This window comes from Syngnathoides biaculeatus, chromosome 2, assembly GCF_019802595.1.
Source record: "Syngnathoides biaculeatus isolate LvHL_M chromosome 2, ASM1980259v1, whole genome shotgun sequence".
Lineage (NCBI taxonomy): Eukaryota > Metazoa > Chordata > Actinopteri > Syngnathiformes > Syngnathidae > Syngnathoides > Syngnathoides biaculeatus.
In genome coordinates, this window is record NC_084641.1 from 20853951 (window position 1) to 20868563 (window position 14613).

A 14613-nucleotide genomic window follows, 5' to 3' on the forward strand; every position below is an offset into this window, starting at 1 on the left:
ACAGCAGTGAGTTTTACTCAGGTATGTAATTCACGGTAACAACACGCACACTGACGGTGACTTGCGCAGATGTTTTAACAGGAAACAGCTTGCACACGTCTGCTATTAGGCCCAGACGCTGAAAATGTGTCAGTGAAAATGTAAAATTCACGCCTGAGAGTTGGAATGCTGGAGGTTTTTGCTATTCTTACATTCAGCATCTGTGTACACAGTAGACACACTGTATATACGGTACAATATGTACACACACAGTCTGCTTCCTCACAGTTCAGACGTTTAGAGTTCAAATCTTTGCTCCGGCCTTCCTCTGTGTAATTTTATGTTCTCCCAGTGTTTGTGTGAGTTTTTGGGCAGCCAATGTCAAGGCACATAGAGACAGACAGGCTGCTCACCAATAGGGCACATATAGAGCTCGTGCACCTACGTCATAAAGTCATGTGACTTTTGTTTACCTCGCCATATTGCCGGTCAAGCTAAGCACTGCTCAATGCTAAGTTGGTTGGAGACGACACGGAAATATGTCTTGTACCACCACGCCCAGAGTCTTGTCCGATACCGTCAGACATTTAGAAGGTGAAAATAAACGACGGTACATGGAAAAATTAGACAAACTCGGCATAGAGGACCTGTATTTAATACCAAAATTGATGTTTTCGCCGATAAGAAATTGGACTGTTAATTCACTTCCACTTGTTTTGGACAGCTGGATATATACATGGATCTGGTGAGTAAGTCGTCGAGCTTTACACGGAAAAGTTTGAAACCATATAAAAGTCTGGACGCATACAAAGACTTTGTTGCTGGATCTGTTCTCATCAGGAATAAATCCCACATAGTGATGGTTTTGACGGCTTGTGAACACGGAAGTGTGTTTGAGGACACGTTAACCTTTGCCGGAATCCATCGATCTTTTCAGCTGGTATTCAATACAAATACTAATATTTAAATAAAAGACCCCTGGTTTTACACAAACTTGCATTCATTAACTATGTTTGAAAAAAAAAAAAGAGGACAGAGTCGTCACCATGGAACGTACATGGAAGCAATGGCGGTCACACTTAACCTCCATAAACATCTGCGACAGACAGTTTTTTTTTTTTTTAACACGCATTGTTCTCAAATGAGCTAACTTGGCATTATAAATAGTTTTTGGTAATTTGAGACAAAAAAGAGTAATTCCTACCTGAAATGAATCGATCGTTACACAGGTATGTGTGTGTATTTTGGTTGGGCACCATCCATCATGTTTAATTGCCGAAATTCATCGATATTTTCTGGTCTTTTCAGCTGGTATTCCATAGATTGATCTCTTTGAATATCTGTATTGTCTGTTGTGACAACCAACAGCACAACAAGTCTCGGGTATTGTAAGTATTCTCCTCTGGTTCAATCTCTCCCACAATGTCGAACAGCTCTGTTTGAGGGGAAATATGGCGCTGTGAAAATGGTGACGTTACGTGCACGAGCTCTATAGACAAAAAAGTATTCTTACTCCATTCAGGTATATGGACGATTTAGATTCTTTAATGAAACTAAAATGCCAACAAAAAAAAAAAAAACATACAAGCACTAGGAGATCATGCAAACTGCACACAGGGGTCTTAAAACCCTTGTTTGAACCCTAAACCTCATAACGGTGAGGCACACAGTATCCACTTAACCACCTTGTTGCCCAAAGAGTAACTACTAATATAATGTGTAACTTCGACCTTGAAGTAGTTTCTTGGGTCATGGTCTGCATCCCTGAGCTAGCTGGTGTCCCAGTGCCGGTGCGAAGACCATATGGCTTCATCCTTCCTTCACTAGGGCACTTTGGCTTGACCTCTGTGCCACATGCTGAGAACTCACGTGGTCACGCATATGGGCTGTCTTCAGAAAGCGTGTCGTCCTATCACAATATGGCCACAGTACTGGTTGTGAAGTTGGAGGCTGGGTATTGAATCAATTGTTGCATGCTGACTGCAGTCTTGGTATTTCCCTGTTCAGCAAAGATCTGTAGTAGCTTGTTCAGTGCTGTATTTACCAGAGGTGAGAATGTGGCTTAAACTCTGTGCTCAAGCAAAACTAAAGACCAAAAAAAAAGAAAAAAGAAAACAGTCATAAATGTAACAATATTTGTTGAATTTCATTGCTCAATGGTCTCATGTTTTGACTATTTAGACCTCCATAGTAACAGTCCAATCCATTTTTTAGATCACATATCCTCACAAGGGTTACAGGAGCAAAAGATAGACTACCCCAATAACAGGTCACCAGCCAGTCACAGGGTACATAGCAACACCATCACTGAGCCGGAATTCATCCCACACTGACTACAGTAAATGTGACAAGTGTACGACTACACCAGAAGTGAAAGTGTACCACTACAACATCAGTGAAACTCTCTAGTTTAATGGTAGCTTTGTCATAAGAGAAAAGGCCCATTTGAGAGATAATTCTGTTTGAGCCAGGTTGAGACCCTCTTGGTCTATGTTTGGCTATGATTCGTTCTCTCCGTCTAGAAGACCCACTTCTTAGGGTGCACGGCACAGTGTTGGATCGGGAGCGGAGAGGTGACTAGTGACTTAGGTTTGAGAAAGTCAAAAGAACCGATTTCAGCCCTCTCGGCAGCACAATGTCTGGAACTCAAGAACGAGATTTTGATTCATATTTACTGAGGCACACTAAACACAATAATACATTTCAAATACTAGTAAAAGCTGATTTTGCAAAATATGTTCCCTTTAAGACACTAAAATAGTGCAGTCTTAAGTACAATGGTCCGTTTTGACAACTTAACATATTGGCAGTGGGGGTGATACTCAATAATGGTGGCTCTCCCTCAGCTCAATGAACAGGTCCAAAGTTTTTTTTAGCCAGTTGCTTCAATTTATTTGCAACTTGGCACCGCTAGACACAGTTTGCAGTCATCCAACAATATGAAAACTAAGAAAAAATGAACAGTTGTGTTCCAATGACGCATACACATTGCTTCACATCCATTATTTAAGGTCTCATAAGATTTAAGAGCTTAGCTTTGTTTTCTATTTCTGTAACTCATGAACTTCGTCTTTGTGTTTCCTTGCTTTATATCCCGAAGTTCTTCTTTCCAAAGTCTCAGAACTAGTTTTCTCCCTCTCTTAGCCAAATTTTATGTGACATCACTTTAAAAGAGGTTTGCTAAAAAAAAAAATGTTTGAAAAAAAGTTACGATCTTGACTTAACAATACATTATTTCTTAATGTCCATGGAATCAAAGTAATAATTACAATGTATATCTGCCAATGCATTTAGCCGCATCAAGAAAACAAAAAAAGTACTACAACTATATAATCATCCATACATCCATTTCCAAACTGTTTAACCTCACAAGGGTCGTGGGGGCCTATTCACTATCCATATAAAAATGTAACTTTTACCTTTTTAAATTTTGGCACATTGGCCATTTGAAACCCATGCAAAGGAAATATACAGTATATTTCAATGTGCTTGTTAAATACTGGTTAAAATCAAACAATTCAGGAAAAAATAGTGTAGACTCTTCAACAGCTTACTTTTTTCTACTGGAGTACATCATTTACAAAGATTTGGACAATTTCAGACAATTTCATGTAGTATTCATGTTTCCAAAAGAATGTTTGGTGGTTTACTGTGCGGTGATGAAGCCAAAAACATATTGGCACAATACCAAACGTTTTATTTATTCTGTTGCTTGTATTCCAAGTTCTGTCACTTATCGGCCTTTCGGTATCTTGTGCTTTTCAGACCGTTGCAAATGCTGCTTTTGCCTTCGCTTTCACTCTGATAAATGTGATCCCTCTGCATGTCGCGGCTCGATAATACATAAGTGAACACCCCCTGGAACCTGCTTGTACACGCCTGGCGGTCACGCCTGCCTTTAGGAGGTCGTGTAGTATGATGGTAGAGTAAGGTAATGACCCTGTCTGTCATAGTTGCGGCTCCCAACCTTGGATCCAATTGAACTTTGAACCGCAGTACGTCAACACAAGACGCGTGTGTACCTCCGACCCTGGCAGTTCACGGTTCATAATGTGTTCTTCTAGATGTGACACAATAGCCCAGCCGGGTGTGTCAGTGAAAGGCCAAAGGTCGAAATCAGAAGTATAAAAAGTAACTCCTCCCCTCAAATGCGATCGTTGAAGATGTTGCTTGAAAGCCTCAAATGTAGAAGTGCTGGATTTGGAAAAAATGCAGGAAGAATGGGGAAAAAGACAAATAAAAGCAAGGGAGGGTGACATTTGAAGTTTTAATTTCTCTAGGCTCTCTGCTGGTAATCGGTGTCTGCAACTGAAATTTATGAGCACTGTATTACATTTTATTTTCTGGATTGAATCATACAATTTCAGTTAATTCACGAATTAACACTTGAAAATTATTTTTTTTCTACTAGATGACGTCTTAGTTTCTGAATTTGGCATTTTTTTATGGCTTACTGAAGCAGCCACAACATTACATTTGAATTAAGGACGTGAAAGTTTCGGCAAGGCTCCAAATGCTCATCAAACTTTGATGCCAAGATCCACCTACATTGATGTTGGCGGCATTGGTGAAAAGGCTTGACAATTTAGCATCTCACATCTGTCTCATACACTTGCTTCTTATTGGGGTGGATTCCTTTCAAGTTCGCCAAAGCACAAGTCCTGGACGCCGCCCACAGAGGCTGCTATGAATCCAAATTGCTCACTTGTTCCATGTCAGTGAATATCGGATGGACCGGTGAAGCTGTTGCGAGCTCCTTTTTGAAAATTTTTGAAAGTTATACATTTTTTGTTAACTCTCCAGAGGTACTATTGACTGAAATTTGTTTTTGAGGTTGGTGGTGAGGACCCCTAAAAGACATGAACATTCACCAGCATCGTGCTTATTGGTATAATATAAAAGTTAATGATAAATACCGTTTCCAAGTGGGCATGACAGTAAGTTTACATTTTTGAATTGCATATTGTTAATGCAGGTGCGCCTTCAGCTGAGTTATTTGTGGTCCTCCCATCTAATCAACGGCGTTAGCAAGAGTCCAAGGTCCAAGTCAGTGCACTTGCAGTTGGGACGGTCCTGTCCCAGGAAGGACGCTGCTTGGCTCCAATTGCGCTGACAAATTGTGTGTTATGTTGTCTTATGTCTGCAATATATTTGGGGTAAGGACATTTAGAAAAATAGAAATTGCTGAAATGATACCTTGATTATGAGTTTAATTCATTTCATGACCTAGCTTGCAACTCATTGTACTTGTATGGACATTCCAATTGATATTACCTAGTGATGCGACTTGAAATGATATTAATCTGATCTAGTTCCACCTGTGTTTGAGGTTTTCTGCCACCATAGCTATCATATAACTCAATTCATTGCTCATAACACATGGCAAAAAGTAATAAGGTGCATAACTCTTAAAAGGGGTATTTGCAATTAAAAAAACGCCATATGGACTCTGTCAAGAAACATGATAAACTCTCCCTCCCACTGCACCTGCAAAAATTCACATTGCCTTTTCTCTAAAACATTAAAGATTACCCATTTATTTATTATTGTCTGGGTGGCTGTTACATTAATTTCTCATGCATAATGCACTCTTGAATACAAAACCCCCCAAAATTGTACTTTCACAGGTGAATTTTCCTTTTAGCTGTATATAGTATATAACCTATAAATGCTGTTATCCATGCATCCATCCATCTATTTTCTTAGCCGCTCATCCTCACAAGGGTCACGGGGAATGCTCGAGCCTATCCCAGCTGTCAACGGGCAGGAAGCGGGGTACACCCTGAACTGGTGAACATTGAGACAAACATCTGCACTTACAATCGGACCTAGGGGCAATTTAGAGTGTCCAATTAATGTTGCATGTTTTTGGGATGTGGGAGGAAACCAGAGTTCCCGGAGAAACTCCACACAGGCAGGTCTGGGATATGACCCAGGACTTCAGAACTGTGAGGACAGCGCTTTCCAGCTGAGCCACTATGGCTGCTGTTATCCATTCTCAAAAAGAATGAAATTTCAACTTTCTCTGTAATTATCCGCAAATATCTACCTTTCCGCCTGGGACGAAGAAAACAGTCAGAGAAATTGCTCTCCCGGATTGTACACGCGCGCTGACGACGCTGATACTTCCGTCTACATTTGCCATTTACTAAATGCTGATGCAGCGTTACTTCAAATGACATGGGTACCAATATACATCTAGACAAAGTAAAATCACAAAGCGGTAGTTGCTGGGAAATTTGTTGTGTTGATTTTCACCAGGGAAGCTAATTTTTCTTCCACCCTCAATTTTAATGACTTTTTTAATTTAAAAAAAAATCTGTATTATATATGTAAAATCCTGGTAATACATATATCTTTGAGAAGATCTGTAGTTCAGAGTTTAATTGAAACAATTATAATGATGATATTCTTGGCTCAGGCCAAAATTAAACATACTGTATGTGTGAGGTGAACAGTAAGCATTAAAATTGAGAAGAAAGGAAAATGACCACATTTTCATTTTGATGATGGACAATGTACACATTTAAATCAATAGTTTTTTTCCAGGATGTCAACGTGAAAAGGTTACTAGTTTAAAGAAAACTGCACAAAAGCCGAGAGGACGGTAAAGGAACTGTGGTGCGAGCAATTGGTGTATTTGCTTAAAGCTCCTCTTTTGTTCACTTTGGAGCCCCGTGTTCCCCCCCCCCCCACCCCTCTCGCCACCACAGCCTCCTCCTCTCCCTCTTGCCCCACGCGCATGCACAGAGGAAAGGATGCTCCTCTCCTCCTCTTTCCTCCTCACGCAGGAGATGCAGCCAAGTGGAAGCTTCGCGCATCCGCGCCATGGACGCGCGAACCTCCGCGCCAGCTCCTGGACCAGCTGAACAAAAAACGCGCGCGTACGTGTGAAACTCAAAAGGGCTCTTTTTGTTCTTTCTTAGCTTGTTTCCTCCACCCCCGACGACCGCCTCTTCAAGGATGCCCGGAGCACTGCTGTCCACCCGGTCCCTCTACATCGGCATGGAGGTGGCGATCGCCGTGGCATCCGTGGTGGGCAACGTGATGGTGGTGTGGGCGGTGAGGATCAACAAATCCCTGAGGGACACCACCTTTTGTTTCATTGTGTCGCTGGCGTTGGCCGATATCACGGTGGGGGCGCTGGTCATCCCGTTGGCCATCACCATCAGCATCGGGCTGCAGACGCACTTCTACAGCTGCCTCCTGGTTGCCTGCATGGTTCTGGTCCTGACACAAAGTTCAATCCTGGCGCTGCTCGCCATTGCCATCGACCGATACCTGAGAGTCAAGATCCCCACCAGGTAAAAAACAGGCATGCGCACGGATATTTTTGGAGGCAGTGCCCAAGACAAAAAAAGTGCACCTATCACCAAAATGAAAAGAAACCAGTAGTACGTGGATATTATATAACAGGATGTATTTATTTTTGTTAACACAATCAAAAGTCAATAATACAACTATTAACAAAGGATGTGAATGCAAGCGACAGTGAATATAAGTAAGTCTGCACACACCTGGCAGGTATTTGTAAAAAAAAAAAAAAAAAAAAAATCCAACTAAGATAAATCACTTTAAAAACAGTTTTTACACTTTTAATTAATTGAAAAAATACAAAATTGAAGAGAGTGAAAGTAAAAATAAACAATTTAGATAACGTGGTTGCATGTGTACACACCCCATTATAAATGGTAATGTGGCTGCTGTTCATAAATTAGCAATAAAGTCCAAACTAAAACTGCCACAATTTAAAATGCACCTGATTGACCCCAAATAAATTACTGCTGTTCTAGTAGGTTTTCATTTTTGCAGTCACATATCAAAAAAGGAGTCTCACTGTTCAAAGGTATTAGTCAGAAGAAGCTTAAAAAAAATCCAATCCATGACTACCTCACCTATGATTTTCCCGAGGATTCAAATAAATGCCTGTCAGATATCAAAACAATCATGGTTCAACATGATGACAGAGATGGACATTTTAAATTGTCTTAATATTGATGAATGAAAAGTAGTGCTGCACCAAAAAAAAAAAAAAAAGCCCAATTTCTCATCAAGGCCAAAATAGCAAATGCTTGCCCACCACTTCAATTCTATGTGTGCACATGTCTGATAATCCCACAGGATCATTAATATTTTTGCTTAATTTGCTACACTAGGAATTTTATTAAACTGTGGTGGGCTATAATGCTGCAAAATAATGCATACAGTAAACCAAGTGTGGAAGGCAAACCTCTGTGCTCAAGGACGTTGTCATTCCGAATTGGAGGACAATTTAGGCACCAACATTTTTGAAAACATCTGATTATTTTTATTTTATTTATTCTTGTGTTTTCAAGAAGAACTGTTTAGAAATAAATCCAATGATTTTATTAATGCAGCACAATCTTAAACATTGCACATATACTGAGATACTATTATGTCATGTCACTCCAGTGGTAGTATTTTTAAGGATATGATTTTTTTTTTTTTTGCATTGACTGCAAATGCAAACTTGATATACAATCACTCTATTCAGGCAGCAAACAACTAAAATAACTTTACGATAAGCAGCACTTTGGCAAACAGTGACCAATCCTGCAAAAATCAAAAGTCTTCAAGCTGTTTAATGCCAATCCCATCTGACGTTAACCATTAAACTACACAGAAAACAAAAAGAACTACTCACTGTGAAGGTAAAACAACCAAATAACTTTGGCTTAGAAATGCACCTGCTAGCTTGATGCTAACACATAATATAAAACATCATTGATGAGCTAATTGAAGAGCATTGATAGTCGCACTGTTTTAACTTTTATCCAATGGATATTTGCACACAATAATATAAAACTCACAGGCAGATACATTATTTATCCTCTGTGAAAAATGATCAATATTATTGTAACTTACTAAGTCACTGAGCATAATGGTGACTATGATTTGTATGGTTGGGTATATATATTTTTAGATAATTTTGTTTCGATATAAAATTACGAAAAAAGTTTTCCTAAATACCTAATCTCTGTTAGGCTCTATCACACCAACAACCTTAGTGAGGATCGGCGAGATGGATGCCTGGATGGATGGATGGATGGATTGGTCTATGCATGGTTGGAGCAGTTAGCTTGATGTCATTTCTGCTGAATCATGTAGCTCACTTCCGTCTGTTCTTCTACATGACTAATTATAGTAACGGTCATGTACAGTGAGACACCAGAGTATAATTACTATTTATAGTACCTCTGTGGCAAAACTTTTTTGTTTTTTTTACAACTGACATTAACAAACTTGAATCAAAAAATACTCCTTTAACCATTTTGGTTGTGATATCTGATATGTAAATTGGTCAGCAAGAGGGTGGAATGAGAGAAAGGAAGCCATTTTTGGAGGCGTTCAAGTCCCATTTAATGTTTTAAATAATACTTGGGAATTACGTTAACTGCAGTGACATTTTGTTTCAGGACAACTAATTAATAAGTGGATGTTGCTATGTTCTGCGAATTAATTTTTTTCAAGGGGGGCAGAAAATATTGTCTTCTGGAATGATGTTGCTCATAACAGATGAGGTGAATAAAATGGTAAAAATGTGCACGTACAGTATATTTGTCAAATAGTTTATTGTAATATTAAATGAATTAATTCCATTTTTGTGTCGATATTGATTGTAGTGCGATTACAATTAATTAAACATTTATAACATTGGACAAACAAATAAATGTTAAATCTATTCTTTCGCACGGAACAAGGACATAGAAAAAAAAAGCCAACTGGTCACACAGGCCAAGTGTGTAAAATATTCGCCTTTTGGTCCGTTTAGAGACGTGGTCGTTCCAGCACACATCTCTAATCAATACTAATCCAACGCATGAAAGCCGAACCTAATTGCAGCATTTTCTTTTGCCTCAGGCAAGATGTGTGTAAATGTCGGAATGTCAGAGTCCAAGTCTGGATTTACACTGCAGGGCTAAGTGCACACTTCCCATTTCAGTCGCTCATCCCATTTTTTTTCTACTCTCTTTTTCCATGTACATTTATTGTTATACACTTCCCATATTTTTACCTTCTTGGAATATAAACTAGATGCAAGCGAAAAGTCCAAAATTGTAACAGGAAGTTGACAATAACATAAATAATAAAAATTATTAAACGCTTCATTGTTAGGTTGGCCTGTGCACACTCTTTCCACCACTGATTTAAATGAAAAAAATTCCCATACTTTATTTTATTTCTTTAAATAAACCACACACATGAAATTGTATTTAGTATGTTCACATGCTATTTACATATTCATACACATATACATCATATACATATTTATTTACATGGTAGTCATTTTTTATGTGCCTCTAATGTAGCATATTTACATCAAATTTGATGTGCATATTATGTCATGTTCTCTTCTAATGGGGCATATTAACAACTTGTATGTGTATAACTTACATCATATTCAATCTCTGCATACCTGTAGTGTCACATATTTAACATACATCATTTATTTCATATCTAGCATATTTAATGCAGTGTTTCCTTTCCCACTCTAAGCAAATTTTTACCATATTTAACGAGTATCTTTGATGTAGTATATTTGCGTTATATTATTAGATTCTAGATATCACTAATGTAACATATTAATAATTATTTATAATTAGTGTTCTATACATCTCAAATGTAGCATATTTTAAGTACAGTACATCATATGTAATATTCTATACAACTTTAATGTAACACATTTAATGTTCTCCTCAAGTGTAGCATATATATATATATATATATATATATATATATATATATATATATATAATATATATATATATATATATATATAAAATGTTTATTGTTCTATACACTTCAAATATGCAGTGATAGATCTACTTACGAACATGTCTAGTAATAAGAAATTCATGTTACGAAACGGCACCTCGGAAAAATATTGTCTCTAGGTATGAAGGAAAATTCAGGATACGAAAGGAAAAAAAAATCTGTGCTGGATGCGCAGCCCTCAAATTCCAATGAACATAAACATCTTGTATCTTGGTTTGTGTGGCATGATAGAGATCCTCTCCGATTGGCTATTGCTGCAGCATCTTCCTGAAATCCCATTGGCTGTGAGGGACGTCAATCTTTACCCATGTTGCACATCGTGTTTCTTGTTTTAGAGTGGATTCGGCGACTTACATGTAAAAAAAAACAATTCTACACCCATACTTTCCCGCATTTTATTTTGGGTTGCTTCTCCGTAACCCCCCAGGTACAAGCGGGTGGTGACGCCCCGGCGAGCAGGCGCGGCTGTGGTGGTGTGCTGGACGGTGGCTTTCGTGGTCGGCCTCACGCCCATGTTGGGTTGGAACAACCTCAGACGTCTCCAGCAGAACGGCTCCATCGGCTCCGACCTGCTCATCACCTGCCAGTTTGAGAATGTCATCAGCATGGACTACATGGTCTACTTCAACTTTTTCGGCTGGGTGCTGCCACCCCTTGTGCTCATGCTGCTCATCTATGCCGAGATCTTCTACATGATCCACAAGCAACTCAACAGCAAAAAGTTGACCGGCAGCCACAGTGACCCCAACAAATACTACGACAAGGAGCTGAATCTGGCCAAATCCTTGGCGTTGGTCCTTTTTCTCTTTGCCGTCAGCTGGCTGCCCCTACACATCATCAACTGCGTGACGCTCTTCTGCCCCGAGTGCCAGAAACCCATTGTTCTCCTCTACATCGCCATCTTGCTCACCCACGGCAACTCAGCCGTCAACCCCATCGTCTACGCCTTCCGCATCAAGAAGTTCCGCATGGCCTTCCGCAAGATCTGGCAGCAGTACTTTTGCTGCAAGGACACTCCAGCTCTAGAAATGCAGCCCAGTGACAGGAAGTGGGAAAATATCAATCCCGAGCCGGGGCAAGTGTCGCCCCCAAAGCCTCCGGGGGAGGGCAGCTAGATGCCCCTCGCCCCGCAGCACAACATGAGGAGCGAACTCCTACAATGCAACGAACACCTGACCTTACTGGAGCTGAATGCCATTTAGCACAAGGAGTTAAACCCATTGTGAAATAACCTTCAAAGCACAAGAACCATGGTTCTGAATGTGGTCTGATGAGGGGCACCGCTTCCTCTTACTTGATTGTGGGAGGTGACCCAGACGGTCCTTCCAAAACAGCAAAAGGATTGGTCTTCACTCAGGAGGAACACACTGAACGTGACCTTTTCACCTTGACATCACAGGTACTCCGAGATGCCAAAACTCAAGCCATCGCACTGATGGCACCCCTTGTAAGCAAACCCTTACATCTTTTGACCAAGGCAGAGCAGCTGAGAGTTGTGATTTCAGCCTTCTTTGTTACCTCCATAATTTAAATGTGTGAAATGTTATTCTGGAAGATGAAGTTACATGAGGTAAAATACTTTAAAAGGAAAGCCTGTGCTGATGTAATTTATATTTCAACTGTAAAATTGACTCCAAGGTGCCACGGTTTTGCAACTGGTTAAAGCGTTGGACTCCCAGTTCTGAGGACCCGGGTTTGATCCGGTCCTCCCTGTGTGGAGTTTGCATGTTCTCCCCGTGCTTGAGTGGGTTTTCTCCGGGGATTCCGGTTTCCCCCTACATCCCAAAAACATGCATTAATTGGTGACTCTAAATTGTCCCAAGGTGTAATTGTGAGTGGGGCTGTTTGTCTCTATGTGCCCTGCGATTGGCTGGCAAACAGTTCAGGGTGTACCCCGCCTCCTGCCAGATGAAAGCCGGGATAGTCTCCAGCACTCCCGTGACCCTTCTGGGGGTAAGCGGCTCAGAAAATGGATGGATAGATGGAAATAGACTCAGACAAAGTTAATGTGATCATTGAGGGACTAGTTCATGAATTGACTTTCCTGCTGCTGCGATCAGTGGCCCAGATGAGCTCGTTTGACGCTGAAATTGATAGTTGTTGTCGTGTACTCTCAGGCTAGCCATTAATTTTCCCTAAATTACTCCAGGACAACTCAATCCAACATATTATAGATGATGATGATGTTTGTTTTTTCACCTATCCTTACTACGCCACCAGAGAGTCTTGCCATTGTCTCTTTATTACCGACCTCCACTCCACCTTCAAGGTTTCTACTCTATTAATCCTGCTCTGTTTTTGAAGGACATCAAAAAATACGCAAACCTTTTGGGGTGCATCCGGCGGTGCAATCAGCATTTTTCCTCATTTTCAGTTGAAGTCAGCGGTGTTGCTTTTCTGCCACCCGGATTTACCCCGGTGCCTACGTTTGGGAAGATTAAGAAAAGGTCTCTAAACCTGCAATAATTTCGTAACGTTATGATGATGATGATGACCTGGTGTCAGGTGGAGTGCATAAGGCAGAGGTTCTCAAATTTTTGGGGTCTGGCGACCCCTTACAAGTTAGACATTTGGAGGCCATTTGGGGATGCAATTTTTTCGGTTGAGATGTGTCTTACAGCAGCTTTTCACTATTACGTGATTATTTTCTCTCCCTGCTGATTTTCATCAACACCCTACACCAAGTGACGTCTCCTATCTGGTAGTGAGTGCTATTATACATGGTAAAGCCTCAAACTGCTCTGTTATGGGAGGGGGAACATATTCTTTTAATCTTTCTTAATCTAGGAACCAGTCAGTGTGTGGGTGCTTGAGTCTTATTTCCTCTTCCACATTTAAAATTATTTAAAAAAGAAAGATGCCCTAAAATTAATTGAGGGGGTGCTCTAAGTGTGGCCATGTGGCCTGCAAACCCCCAGTTGTCCCTCCCTGCTTTAAATAATATAAGAATTCAAAAGTCACCTCTTTTCAGAAAAAAAAAATGAATGGAACTGTAAAAAATTTGGGGAGAAAAAAATGTAATATTATCAGAATAAAGTCATGTTTTTCAAGAACAAAAAGATGTAATGTAATAAAATATTTCACGCATTATTGAAAGAACAAAAAAAGGCACCTCCAAAAAAGGACCACAGTGAAAAAAATAAGTATTTGAACACCCTGCTATATGGCAAATTCTCCCACTTAGAAATCATGAAGGGGTCTGAAATTTTCATCGTAGGTGCATGTGAGAGAGATCATCTAAAAAGAAAAATCCAGAAATCACAATGTCTGATTTTTTTAACGATTTATTTGTGTGATACACCTGCAAATAATAACGGTGGTCCCAGATCTTTTCAGGTCATTAACCAAGTCCTGTCCTGTAGTCCTGGGCCGATTCCTCACCTTTCTAAGAATCATTGAGACCCCACAAGGTGATATCTCGCATGGGCTCCACTCCGATTGAGATTGACTGTCATGTTTAGCTTCTTCCATTTTCTAATGATTGCTCCAACAGTGGACCTTTTTTCACCAAGCTGCTTGGCAATTTCTCCGTAGCCCTTACCAGCCGTGTGGAGTTGTACAATTTTGTCTCTGGTGTCTTTGGCCTTGGCCGTGATACAAGTTCGAGTCTTACTGATTATATGGGGTGGACAGGTGTCTTCATGCAGCTATCGACCTCACACAGTTGCATCTGATTCAAGATAATAGATGGAGTGGAGACTAACAGGTCTTTGAGGGTCAGAATTCTAGCAGATAGGTGTTCAAATACTTATTTGCAGCTGTATCACACAAATAAATCATTAAAAAAATCATACATTGAGATTTCTGGATTTTTCTTTTTCGATTATCTCTCTCACA

At 40.1% G+C, this 14613-nt stretch overlaps 1 protein-coding gene across 1 annotated transcript; it reads left to right on the forward strand.

Annotated features, from left to right (window-relative positions):
• The first annotated feature begins 6928 nt into the window (after positions 1–6928).
• On the forward strand, positions 6929–12122 carry adora1b (adenosine A1 receptor b). Its single transcript, XM_061809178.1, has 2 exons — positions 6929–7283; positions 11204–12122. Exons 1-2 carry the CDS (start codon positions 6943–6945, stop codon positions 11889–11891), a joined length of 1029 nt encoding a protein of 342 aa, XP_061665162.1. The 5' UTR covers positions 6929–6942; the 3' UTR covers positions 11892–12122.
• Positions 12123–14613: the final 2491 nt, after the last annotated feature.